The sequence below is a fragment of the Takifugu flavidus genome, chromosome 7 (genome assembly GCF_003711565.1).
Source record: "Takifugu flavidus isolate HTHZ2018 chromosome 7, ASM371156v2, whole genome shotgun sequence".
Lineage (NCBI taxonomy): Eukaryota > Metazoa > Chordata > Actinopteri > Tetraodontiformes > Tetraodontidae > Takifugu > Takifugu flavidus.
Window position 1 is genome coordinate 6,873,749 of NC_079526.1, and position 13,992 is coordinate 6,887,740.

The 13,992-nt window shown below is 46.6% G+C and overlaps 1 protein-coding gene across 1 annotated transcript; it reads right to left on the bottom strand.

Moving 5' to 3' along the window:
- Nucleotides 1-3,863: 3,863 nt before the first annotated feature.
- Nucleotides 3,864-8,263, bottom strand: LOC130529087 (diencephalon/mesencephalon homeobox protein 1-B-like). The gene is made up of 5 exons (XM_057038983.1): nt 8,070-8,263; nt 6,422-6,585; nt 6,101-6,279; nt 5,589-6,015; nt 3,864-5,330 (listed from the first exon to the last, which is right to left on the bottom strand). The coding sequence occupies exons 2-5, from the start codon at nt 6,573-6,575 to the stop codon at nt 4,912-4,914; spliced, it is 1,179 nt and encodes a 392-aa protein (XP_056894963.1). The 5' UTR covers nt 6,576-6,585; nt 8,070-8,263; the 3' UTR covers nt 3,864-4,911.
- Nucleotides 8,264-13,992: the final 5,729 nt, after the last annotated feature.

Sequence of the window (13,992 nt, forward strand, 5' to 3'; positions counted from 1 at the left end):
GTCGTCACTGGCTGCGATGTTTCAACATTAAGTCAGTTATATTTGCAAAAGAACACAGGTTCTCCAAAGTCGGTTTGATTTATATTTAACCCTCACCTGTCACCTTTTCAGTCCAGAATAATAATGTAATGGGTTAATAACATAAAGTACCATAAATAGTGGTATGAAATGGGACTTTGTGTGCTTGAGATTGTGTGGTCAGAGCTTCCTCTTGTAATCACGCCCCAGAACCATCAAACGGGCCAAAGTGCCCATCTCCTGCAACGTCTCATTGATAAGAGCAGCAAACACCTCATTTACAGGAACCTTAGACTATGAGATCAGGTACTTTAAAAGCCATCCAAAGACATTCAGACCCTGCCTGCGTGCTCGCAAATAAAACACCTTGATATCACCCCAACTAAACTCGGATGATTCTGTCTTAATGTCCCATTTCAGGGACCGAGGAGTCCATAGTCTTTATGGCCTCGCAGAATTGCTGGTGTAATGTTCGACACAGCGGGGCTCCTGCCTCCGCCGCGAATGCCGTGACAGGTTCAGCCTGCAACGGCAGCCACTTACAGAAAACATCACGAAGCAGCAAGAATGGCAGCTTTTAGATCTTTGGTCCATTTCATCCGCCATTACAACCGAGCGTGCGGATGTGTTCCGCAGGACGAGTGGGAGGAGGGGGAGGCAGATTAGCAGACAGCTGATACAGGTGTATAGGCGGTATCAAACAGCAGCTCTGTCAATACAGCAGCCTCCAAAAGTCTTCAGAAAGGGCTGGGCTCCATAAAGATTTCGCCATGACAGGATTAAATGGGAGCGCCGTATGATTTTCTCAGATTCTGTGACTCAACAATTCAGTGATCCACATTCTATCGGCTTTAAAGTCCCCGATCCTGAGTTTCAAAAGCTTACCCTCCGGACAAGGGACATTCTTTTTCTCCCGCACGGTTCCGCTTTCCCTTCTTGCCGCATTCAGTTGTTCATCACCTGCCGCGTTCTCGCCAGCTTTCCCATCCTCCCTCCTCCTCACATCTGCCGAGGTTTGAGTTCCCCCCCCCCCCCCCCCCCCACTCCAGCGCCTTGCTTGGCCCAAGGCCCTTATAGCCAAATTGGTTTACATTGGAGAGATAAATGCTCTGCAAATGCGCTTAAACACGTTCAGTAAAAAAATGCAGACAGTGCGTGTCAGGATTATCACCCAAGTCGGGGGGGTGGGGGGGGGCATCTCTGTAGCACAAAGCTGCAGAGCCAGAGTGAAGCCTGCAGATACAGTCCGTCTCATCCACTTCTCTGGAGAAAGAGAGGAGGATTTAGCATTTGCATGCTAGTCTGTAATTCCTGGCATTATATAACTTGTCGCTAACAGTCAAACTCCTGTGGTATTGTGAAAGTATTGTTTCACATGGGTGAGCAAAGTTGACAACATGGATGCAGTTGGTGCACGGCAGATGCAGAGACCACAGTAAAATTCTGCTAAAAAAAGGTCCAAAGGCCCATTCATGTGGCATCGAGAGTAAGAATGGAGCACTCGGCTCCTTGAATCGAACATTTTAGGCACTTATTATGGAGTGTACATTCATTTGTAGTGCATGTTCAGCTACAAACCTCGTCCCACAGTTCAAACTGGGACAGGTTCACACTTTGTGCTGGTTGTTATCAAAGTTACACCTCCAGTTTAAAAAAACATGCAGCACAAAATTAAAACAAAGATTTCTGGATCAGTTATAATCATCCAGAAATCTTTAAGAGGCCACATTTATAAGCCTTAATGCAAGTGGTGGCTCATGGGAGGATGTGCTCTTCTATTTTTATGGTGCGTAATGTGTTATTTGGTATTTAACACCTTTAACTCCAAGAAATGCTCAGACTGCAGGGCTGATGTGTGCTGATGGTTTGGTAGTATGTAATTCAGAGGTGAAACAGTGATTTTTACACTTTATTATTAGACATTACACATGCAGTCATTGGGGGAGAGTTGTGGGAGGGGGACAGCTGCCCCCCCCAAGGTACCCAGTCCCTGGGTGGCCTCAAACCACCAACCTTTACGTTAGCACACTAACCTTTTGCGCCACAGAGACAGAACCCCTCCCCCTGGTCTGTGACGCTCGCTAGTTGGGCCTCAGGAATAATCCATTATTCCGAACTTTTTAGGGTGTGTTTTTTTCTCGACATATCATCACTTCATTTAGCCAAAATACAGAAATAAAGGCCTTTTATTCCATGTATTTAATATAGTATCAGGGAAGATTTTGCCATTTACAATCAAAACCTAGTGATCAAGGAGGTTTGCTGCGTTTCTACAGCAGGTGAATGAATCTCAAAATGTTGTTCTAACACTAAATAGATGCTGCATCATGCAAACCGTGCAGTCCCTGTCCCCTGAGTAACTCCCACACACACACACACACACACACACACACACACACACACACACACACACTTTCCTTGCCATTTCAGTTAAAAAAATGTATGAAAACTGCAGTCCCCTCCCCTCACCCCAGTTTTAAAAAAACACCCCTTTTCCCTCTCAACCTGCCCCTCCCACTAAATCAATGCTGTCCCCCTTCAGACCTCCCAACACAAAGCCCTTCCTTGGAGCAGACCAGTACAGAAATCATAGCTTACTATTCAATCATTGTTTTTTCCCCTCTCTCACCCCTTTTATGGTCCCACTAAAGGTTTTAGCTGGGCAGAGAAGGAGGCCTGTCACTGAGGAAACCTTAGCCCATTGATGAAGTGACAGGAGCTGCCAGAATATGATCCTAATCCTGTTTCCAGCATTCTTTTAGCCTGCTGGCATCGCAATTCCTCCACACATTCTCTGAGCTGTCAACTAGGAAAATCCCTCTAATAGCGCATTGCCCAGATACACATCAAAGAGCTCCTGGAAACCTTCAGCGGCTTAACTGCCATAGTCACACACACAAACACAGAATTCCCATTTAGCTTACACCCATATGATCATTCCGAACACACAAAACCCAGACCTTCATGACAAATTGACCACCTATCCAAATGTCTGGATAAACCCTAAAGGCAGGTTGTACAAACGGTGTTGCAGCCCCCCCCTAAATTATTTTTTTATGTACTGTAACCTGCCCCATCTTAACCCACTTGCCCCTCTCGCCTCCTTTTCTCCGCAAAGACAGCGATGTAGCCCCTACGGTCACGGAGCGCCGTAGCTGGAAAAGACCGGGCACAAACAGGTGTCTGAACCTCGCTGACTCCAGGAACCCTTTCAGACCCATTTTATCTCATTCTATTCTTACTTAATCCATCGATACCCCAACCAAAGGTAATCTTCTTATGGCAAAGCGTTCTGTTTCGGTGCAGCCAAAACCGGCTGACAGGGTGGGGGTGGGGGGGGGGTGGGGGGGATTGGAGCCTCTTTAGAGCCTGACACCGCGCTTCACTCATTTCATTTGGGATTAGTTATCCTGCACTCAGTGAACAAGTGGCAGGCTCTCCCCTATGTGGTATGTAAACCTCGCCATCGCAGGCCTCTGTCTGAATTATTTACACCTCATCGTGGCGTCTACCAGCGCAGATCAACCCAACCAAAATTTCGTCTATAAACGGCTAAAAGCAAGGTGTGAAAATCAAGTAGGTTCCATCTCGGAGCTGTCGGCAGCTGGATTTGACACACCTTAAACTAATCCTCACCTCTCCTCGTGTAAAAGAAAAAAAGAAGCTTCACGTTAATGTCGTGTGTATGTTGGGCGGCTCCACAAGCCATTAAGATGAGCAGGGGAAGGCCTGAACTTTTAGAAGACAACAAAAACTCTTTGAGATCAAAGGAAAATCTTCAGTGAATGGCAAATAAAATGGTTTCATCCAACTGAATTTCCAACTGACGACGCTGAGACCAGGCGTTGTACTTAGATGTGATTTATTCCCTTGCATTATACAGATAAATTACTCACATTTTAAACAACTGGAATAAAAGCCTTCAATGTACAGTCATATGATACAGAGAGACTGGACCTGTGCGGAGCTCTGCTGGAGCCGGTGGCTCAGGAAAGGACGTGAGGGGACGAAGCGTCGCGCGAGCTAACAAAGGTCCTCCCAGTCCATCTTTGTCTCGTTGTGTTCCGTCATAGGTCCTCTGCCTCAAGTCACACCTGGGAAAAATGCATCTGCTCTAGAATCCTTCACACAATAGGAGACACGGAGTTACTCTTGAAGGATATTTACAGAGCTCAGCGAGAAGGCCGAGCTTTGAGTGCTGTGACGTTAACTAGGACTTTTGTGCCGCCAGGTTTGTTTGTTTTTTTTTACAGCAAAAATACGGTTGAATGGGGACTTGCTGGTTTTGTGGTCTGCTCCTTAAGCCTGCTGCTTGTGCACTGTGGTGTAAGCCATGCTGAGGAGGTGCGCATGCATAGCTGACATTTAGGGGTTGTAAATTTCTTTACTGAAATTAGACACATTGTGCAACTCAAGACTAAAACATCTGAGAGCAGCTCGTCAGTAAAGTCTACCTTCAGTGAGCCCAGGTGATTTTTTTTTGTTATTCTTCAGCCATCCCCTTTAATTTGTGTTGTTTTTACCGGTCTATCCAGCAGAGATAATCCTCTGGTGTGTTCCCAGCCGTGAGTCGCACGGTAACGTGATCAAGTGTTGACAAACCAGGACACCAAAATGCCCGATATGTCACCCTGCTGTTGGTTTTATTAAAATTTAAATAATCTGCAAGTAAGATGTCATTCTCTCTCTCTCTCTCTTTTTTTAAAGAAAAATAAATTACAAGAAGCAGACACAATCATTTACCACAGGCTAATGGGGGGACAGTTTGTGTGTTTGGAGCGAGCGGCCTTGTGAGGTCAGTTGTGAGGAGAGAAAACCAAAGTTTTGCCGCGGCCTGTCGTCTACACGAGGCTCTGACCGGAGGGTGAGCACGCTCGCCGGGCGGCCCACGCTTCAGTTGGGCAGTGTGTCCAATCCCAGCGATGCTGCGTGCTGCTTGGCCCTCAGACGGAGGTTCTCGATGCTGGTGGTCTTGCTGTTGAGGCTCCCCGGGAGGCCGCCCGGCGCTGCCTGCAGGAGCGGACTGTTCCACACCTGCTGTGCCTGCGACAGGGTCTGATAGTAGGACTGGCAGGGCAGCGACCCCAGCGGGGACGGCATGTTCACGTTCATACCCAGGTAGGGCAAAGAGGACGGGGCGCCGATGTCGAAGGAGGGGTAGTGCACCAGGTTGTTGGTGGCGGCCATGTGCTGGCGAAACTGCTCCTGCAGGCGGAAAAGGCTGAGGGGAGACGAGGCGTAGGAGTTGCTCTGTGCTAGCCCGCTGGCTGCGCTGCTGGAGGACGGCAAGGTGGGGGAGCTCAGGGGAGAGTCTGAGACACACACGGGGGAGGGGGGGGGGGGGGGGGGCTTTAGTGTTATTGAGCACATGGATATGTTCATGCAAGAAAATGATTCCCATAATTCCAAACATGCGTCTGATCAACCTCTTCTTTTTTTGATGTTGCCCCACTTTGTTGGTGATTTTGAAACCACATGCAGACATGATGGAATTATGGGAAGCTTTTGGTCTGTAGGGAACTATTTGATCAATAAATATAGTGTTTAATCTTGCACGACCAGATATTTACCCGATGAAGGGTTCAGCTGTTTGCACGACGGGGAGTTCCTGTCCACTTGGACTCCGCCGTCCCCCTGCGTCTTCCCTCTGGCCTCCTCTCTCATTTCGTCCTCCTCTCTGTCCGCGTTGTCCTCCGCTGCCGACTCGCTGTCGGACGGTTCGGGGGAGGTGACGTTGACCTCCACGCTCGTCTCCCCAGGCTGGGGCTGCGTGCGGGCTTCTGAGTGGCAGGAGGAGGAGGAGGAAGGAGGCGGAGGAGTGTGTGCTTCAGGGAGCGAGGCGGCCGCAGCAGCGCTGCCGCCGGTGGCGTCCGTCTTGGACTCGTCCGGCGTCGACCCCTCCGGAGCTCCGGCTGCCTCCTTCTGCTTCTGAAGCTGCTCCTTCTGCAGGCTCCTCTGCTTTTTGCGAAACTTGGCCCGCCGGTTCTTGAACCAGACCTTTCAGATATCGGAGAAAACACGATTTTTGTGGTCACAAAAAGCCCCCTTCAGCGGTTGAACAGGGATGTTTCCGTTTCTGTACCTGCACTCGTGCTTCGGGCAGGTTGGTGCACATGGCCAGGCGCTCGCGCATCACCACGTCGGGGTAGTGGGTCTTCTGGAAAGTCTTCTCCAGGGCCTCCAGCTGCTGCGCAGTGAAGGCCGTCCGACTGCGGCGCTGCTTTCGGTGCTGGGAGCCATAGCGGGCCTCAAGGATAATGTCTTGAAATGCGCAGCCGTTGAGAAACAAGAAACAGCAGCAGTTTAATTGAAGTCAAAACCACCCAGAGAGAAGCGCACCCCCGATAAGCCACATTTCCCCCCGAGAAATGTGTATAAAAGAGAAAGAGTAACTGATTGTTACCAGCAAGTCTCTCTGCCAGGGTGAGGGCGTGCACCGAGGGCCTGTAGTCAGGTGCGTGCTGCGCCTGCTGCGCCGCCTGCTGGTGGAGGTTATACATCGCGCTGAGTGAATTCATGGCGTGGAGAGAGTAGCCGTTTACCCCGTAGTGCTGCATGACTGCCGGCCTGGAGGGACGGAACCGCGTGAGTTACAGAACTTTTCGGAATGGACCCGTTTCCTTTAACTCTGTGTTACATTTCCATTTTTTTTCCGCTTTGCAGGTGAGTGAAATGACAAGTAAAAACCTGCAATTAATGATTATTATTTAAATATTGTTTTACAGAAATAATTTAGACTCAAAGAAACATAACATTTTTTTTTTAAAAAAAGGTTTTTTAGAAGTCCAAACATCAACGGAAAAATAATGAACAGAAATAATGTTTTTTGTTTCAGTTTTACTTTTAGCGTTCTTAATTAATTTGTTTTCACGTGAAAACTTACAGAATAAATCCAAGTAGTAAAGAGAAATGTAGAGAGATTTATTCTATTTCATGCGTATATTCAGCAATTATTTACTGAAAAAGTGTATTTGTCCTACAACAGCAATTAAAATGTATAGTTCAAATGGCCGTGCACGGTGCGCGTCATACGGATATTCCACCACAGCATACTTTAAATAAATTAAGCTAATTAGTACAGCTTTAGTTTCACATACCGTAAAGAAAATAAGAATTAAGCTTAGTTATGTCATTTGTCATTTCCCCCCTAATTTTTATGGTTTTTAGTCGCTCCAGCTTCGGTTCGTGCGCCTCGGCCCGCGTGGCAGCCTGCGCCGACAGCAGGTGCATCCAAATATTTACTTTACTCCCCGAGAGTAAATTGGTGGGGGTGGGAGTGGGGAGCGTTTCTTTCAATCTGCGGCAGGTCTCGGGTCATTCTCTGACGCCCCCGGGCTGACGGAGACGTGTGGCGCGCTGAAATACGCGCGCAATCCTCAGTTGGCCTCCTGTCTGATGTGACTGCAAATAGGTTCCACTTATCAGAGCTATTCATTTATCATCTGCCCTGACACCTAAAACATGGACCTGCGTGTGCGTGCGTGTGTGTGTGATGATGCAATATCATCTTTCCATGTGGATATTTTATTGTTATAATAAAGCCTCTAGTTGGATTTGGTTTCATCTTTTCTGTTTTTAATCTGCAGCTTGAAAATTCAACACGATATTCTTCTTTCAGGACAATGTCACTTGGCTGCGGGCCCTGATTTAAGCCTAATTATGGTAATTGCCATGGATTTTTGACTTATAGCGCATTTAGGCAGAGTTTGCCTCGGGGACATGGCGTCAATTCAGCAGCAGAAACTTAACGACACCTATAGGTGAACACATTTAATACGTATTTAATAAGCGGCGGAAAAATTAACCAAAACAATTTAAGATATTTAAATATCTTACGGGGGGGTTAATTTAATTGAATATAAAATCGAGACTGAAAACTGTAAAATACGACCAAGACGGTTTTCGCCCACCTGGGTTATCTAACTTCCAAGTAAACAAAAGGAAATTGAAATATTGCTTTTGAATTTCCTTCAAAAATCAGTCCTTATAACTTGCTTCAAAGTTGTCCAAGAATATGACCACCCCTGTGAGAATTAAAAATATACACTCACCTCTGTTGTCTCTCTGTGTTCGGCTGAATATTCCCAAGCAGGCACCAGGCAAAAAAAGCTCCTTTTCAGGTGGTTTTCACTAAATTCCGCATGCGGGTGTTCATCGTCTCCTCCTGCCTCTCTCTGCTATCCTCAGATCGGATGGTCCCGGCGTCTCCGGCTCGCCTCCCGCTCTCATGTGGAGGATGCTCAGCTGCCATCTATCGGCCTTTAAAGCGCTCTGGAGGAGGGGGCCGCCGGGACCCCCGCACGCTCTATCTGTGCGCCAATCCGGTGGCTGCCCCCCCCCCCCCCACCACACACACACACACACACACACACACACACACACGCACATTCAACACTTCATCTAATTCCCCCCCCCCATATTTTCCTGTTTGATTTGAAGCAGAACAATTAATTTATTCTGGTTTATTGGTTTATACTTACAATTATTTCTCACATTCGTTTTTTGGAAAACACGTGGAAACAATTCCAATTGACACAAAAGCAACAACCTCCATTAAAAGTCGCAGCAACGCGACAGGGTGATTTTATTTCTTTGATATTTCCCTGAGTAGCTGCTGGTCAGCAGGATGAGGACGCACACTTTATTTTGTTTTTGTCTTTTGTTTCATAGACCTAAAAGATACAGATTAATGCTTAAACCCCACATTTCTTTATGCCATCTAATCTTCGGTGGCCCTATACCTGCATTAAATTAGTCGATTAAAAATTAAATATTAATTGATAAAGTGATAATTTTTTTTAAATGTTCGGCGTAAAAAACACTGTAGGAAGAGCAGAGAGCGAAACACGTGTTTGTTAACTGATATGCAAATAACGTCCGCGTCTTTCCTGCTTGTGCGCGGTGACTCTGAGCTTTAACGCCGGCTTTTAATTTGATTTCCCTCCTGCATCGCGCCGTGTTTGCTGGGAATGCGGCTGATGGAGAGATGCAGGCTGGGCTGCAGCCTCCAGCAGCTCCGCGGCCCCAAGGGATTTAGGTTGGGATTGGGTAGACAGGACGCCATTTCACCCTCCAAAAATGTCTTAAAATGACTGCTGGTAAGAGGATTAAAACAATAATGCCCCCTCTCTTCTTCAAGGTTTTTAGAAAAGATTTCTTCTCCCGGAGAAAAACCGTTTAGGCTGGAATTAAGGGCAGCGAGAAGTAGCCTTTTAATGTAAAGCGCGCATAGTTGGGTGAATTTTCCTGAGGGGTGCAGAGTGAAAGAGGAAGGTGGGGCTCTGGGGGTTAAAATCCTAAACTCAATTTGATCTCCGGCCACAGTGATTCCCAGAACCTTTCCAGCGCAGCAAAGGCCAGAATTGCCTCTGCGCGCCCCTGACGTTTCTGTAATGATCAGTTTATGGAAAAAATATTATATTAAAGCGACACGCATTTTTTTGCAACAAGTGATCAGATTTTATTTGTCTTTAATTCCCACCTTGCATTTTCCTCCCTGCAAATTTGGGTGTAAGAGGAGAAAGAGAGAGACAGAGAAATAAAAAAGGAATCGGATTAACTTGTGAACCGATGGAAATAAGAACTTAAACTGGAGGTAAATCTGACCAGTGTCTCTTTGTGGGGACCGTTTCTAAAGCAATTAAAGGGAAAAGGAATTCCTCTCAGCTACTTTCCCCCAAATCTGCTTCTTTAAGGGACCTTAATGCGGGCTAATGTCCAGCGTGGCTAAAGGGTTTAATGCGTGTGTCACATTGGCCGCTGTCACTGTCATATAAAGGCCAGTGAAGTTTACACACACCAGACAGCTGGTTTATCATTCTAGCTATTAAATGTGGACATTTTTATATCCTCTCAAAACACATAAATACAGATTAATTCATATTTAATGTTTTAAAACTTGTCTGAGCGTCTTTGGCCATGTGTAAGAATATGGACAATGCCTTATTTAATTAAGCCGTTTTCAGATAATCAGGTTATGTGTCTTTAATTAGAATCAGGAAATAATTGAACCTTTTCCCTCTTCCTCCTCTTCTCTGGTGACCTCTTTAGGAGCACGGATGTTTAAATATTCAGTCTGGATTGAAAACTCACTCACTAGAGTTTAATAAAGATCAGGCTGATTACCATTAAAGCTCCTCTGGCACATAAACTTCGCTTTTCGGTTCCACACGGCTCCTCATCCCGATTCAGGATCCCAGCTCCAGACTAACTTTCTAAACCCCAAATTCATCTCAGATTTCTGTGGATTTCAGCGGCGCACCCATTGTTCTGTGCGCTCCGCATGCGTTGGAGCTTCAGCGTGTTAAAGCCTCGCCTCAGCTCTGAGTTATCGTCTTTACTCTCAATCATCCTCCCGCCTGCCGCCGAATATCAAAACTTTATCCCTGCATCAGGACTCTGGCTGCCGAATCAAAGCTCAGCCGGGGGAAGCCGCAGTGATTTATAAATCATGTTCAGTTTTCGGCGTCAGGTTTATTACGCATGAACGTTTGTAATTTTACACCTCGAGTAACTCCCCATATATTTCCAAAGCAGCATTTCACATCAGGGAGAAGGAAAAAAAGTTGATGCCTTCAGCCTTCAGAGCCCATTAACTTTTATCATTACGTTATTTTTAACTTCATGAATATATTAGGTTTCAATCCAGCTGCCGAGGCCGCACATGCTCTTAGTCAAGGTTAGGTTGTGCTCATTTGGGTGAAATTAATCATTTTGATGTATGGCTGAGAACTGACTGCTTTCTGGGGACCTGTGTGATTGGAGCAACAAAGCAAGTTGCCATTAGCGATCCACCAGCTCTGGGCTGGACGTGGCTTCACGTGGCAAAAAGTTCCCTAGTTGTGTTGCAGGCAGCTCTGATCCCCCCCAGGCACATGCCAGAGGATGTTCTCAGAGCCGTGCCGCCGTGCTTTCAGCTCAAAGATGCAACTGGAACACTCAGGAAATTTTATTTCGAATGTGTGTGAATGCCAAGACAACATCAGGCTCTGATCACAGAGTTCCTGTAGGTCAGAGGATTACCGGACCTCTGCTGGATGCTGCAGGACAACAGAGAGGTGAGCGGGAAAAATGACACTTGAATGACCGCAGATGTGGATCAGCTGCAGGAAAGTGCTTCAGGTAGCCACGGAGCATTGCGTTAATTGTGGACACCTTTTTCACCACTTCTATCTCTCCCGTTCATTGTCTCTGGCCACAGAACCGCTGTTGTTTGTCCTCGGGTGATCCTGCAGACGCGGTGCACCCGGCCGCGTCCAGGCCTCGAACGTTTCTCTGGCGGACTTGACGTATCGAGGTTGGCAGGTTTGTTTCCTCCCTCTTTCTCAGGGCTGCTCTTTGGTTGTGCCCCTCAGGCTGTGGCCCAGCACAAGGGTTCCTATTGTCAGGACCTAATCCAGGGGCTACACAGCTTTAGCAACATGGTGGGATAAAAGCCCATCAAACCACTACTTTAAGGGGGCAAATCTTTCCTAATCCCTCGCTTTATCTAAACAAAAGGAGAGAAACAAGAGGATAGAGAGAAATTGTGGAGACACAGGCCAGGAGTGGGAGCTAATATGCAAAGAAGGAGTTTCACCAGAGAAGCTAACCATTTTTGACAGGCTTTCAATAAAGGGTCGACAAAAAAACGGACACCAGGATCCCAAAAAAGGAGTGTAGAGGGGGCTCTTTGTAAAGTTAAGCTTTAAGATCTTTAGAGGGATATGTCAAAATTAGTGAGATTAAATTCAAAAACTTTCAGCTATTAAGAGGACTTTGGCAGGGGGCACCTGTCAGTTTTGGATGCTACTGAAAAAAAAGAAAGAGTTTTAGGCTTACGTGATGTAAACAAGTGGCAACTGTGTGATGGCGGAGCTATTCTCTGCTCTTTTCTTTGACCGAGGAGACGCACTGGGAATTTGTCTTTCCTGCCTCACACATTGCAAATAAAATCTACACGGGCGCAGCGACTGCGTGACCCCGGCCTGTGGCCATTCTGAAGTTAGAGAATAGTGGCTAAACTTTCTTTAAGATTCACTCCACCTTTGTTTCAACCAGATCTGTTGAAAGACCACCACATGTGTGTGTGTGTGTGTGTGTGTGTGTGTGTGTGTGTGTGTGTGTGTTTCTGGGACAAATCCCTCAACCCTTTTTCTTGTCTGCCGCCCATTCCAATTTCTATCTCTGCTCTTTGGTAACCTGCTTCCATTCCCAAGTGCTGCATCTGGGAACGTGAGTTAGGGGGTCCATTTTCCGCCGCTGCCCCAATGCGTCACAGGAGGACCATTTGGAGTCTGGCGGTCAGAGAATGAAAACAAGCCATCGCCTTCCGCCTTCGCGCGTAGCTGGAGGGGCTTTCGGACCTTGGCGACGACATCACTCACCACTTGACAGTAAATATAGTCCCTCATCCAAACAACGGCGTTCCAGGTTTTTCCGAAATCAGTCGCAGTGCTTCTTGTGCCTCCTGTCGGATATCGCGCCCCCTACTGGTTTGTTTGGATACCCAGCAGAATGGGGTAATTAAGAGATAATAGGCTGGGGATGCTCGTCGGGGACTGAGTGATTAGTGATTCATTACATGAGCTTAGAAATAGAAAGAAGAGGAGACGGAAGTGTTTTGGGATTCAGTGGGGGGCCACATTGGAGGAGCCTGACAAATTGCCAAAGGGTTTATCTGGGGTAATTAACTATCACCCAGGGAAAGGACTGGGGTTGGTCACCTACAGTAAGGACAGACAGACATCACGCCTTTGTTTTCATTATTAAAAAACATAAACGGTGCTCATGGCTTGTCATTGCCAGCACATTGTCCCTTTATAATGTGAGTACGCTCTTCGAGACTGGAGTGGCAAAAATTTATATATATATAATCACATGGAGGCACCACAATTATGTTGATTTTGGCCAAATAAATCAAAAGGTTTGCAGTGTTACAGCATCTGTAATATAGAATACGATACAGTCAACTGTGAAATTTTGCAGTATTCTCGACAAGAGTCTGTGCACGATGCATTTAAGTCTCTCTGAACTTGACTATTTTGATCCCATAAAGCAGGAATGACTGTATTTCCGTCTTCCTAGTCCTTCCAAAGCCGGTCTCCCATCCAGGAGTAATCCTCTCTGGTCCCTATCAGCCTCACAAAGCGGCGCACACTTACACGGGAAAGTTGATTTTCTCCTTCTGTTTTATCTGATTTGGAACTACTTAGAGACAGATTCAAGTCCTTCTCGATTAAAAAATGGGGGTAAAAAATAGTCGGTGTGATAACAACTGACTACCTCCCGACGTCCAACCTCTGGCTATTGTTGCTTAATCTGCTTTAAAACATCCAGGGGTTATCAGGATTTAAGCATTTAGAGAATTGAGGCTAAGTGTGTGTGTTTTTTTAATCTCTCATCACAATAAAGACGGTGGAGTTGAAGCTCTGGTTGTGACGCCTGCAGAAGTTCTGTTGACATCTGATAAAGCCGTGAAGTCCAATAAAGGCCGCATTAACACGCACGTTTGGTAATTAACGCACACACACCTCCAGTCTCCCAGTACCTCCTTCCACTTCCTGAGATGTGAGGCTGCATCTCTCAGAGAGGACAGCCCCCCCCATAAGCTCTATTATACCATGTTTTATGAAATGAGCATAAGGGATTGATTTATTGTTGTTTCATAATCTGGGTTTATGACTTGTTCTGCAAAAAGCCAGTTTTAAGAAGGCTTTGGTTCGCCGTGGGGGCAGAGCGGCATCCAGCTTTGGGGGACAGACTGACCACAAGGATGTCATCTGCTGGGGGGGGGGCTAATATGTGGCTCCAGGATGCAGAACCAGCCGGTGGGGTCCAAATCCTGAGATACAGCAGCCTCTGTGAAACACGAGTAGATGAGCCATCCGTCCATCTTTACCTCTTGATTGGATTCAACCTCAGCCAGGTTTAATTATTGTACAGCAATTTGACCCTAATTACTTTGTGTCTTGGCCGAGGAATCAGCAACCAGGG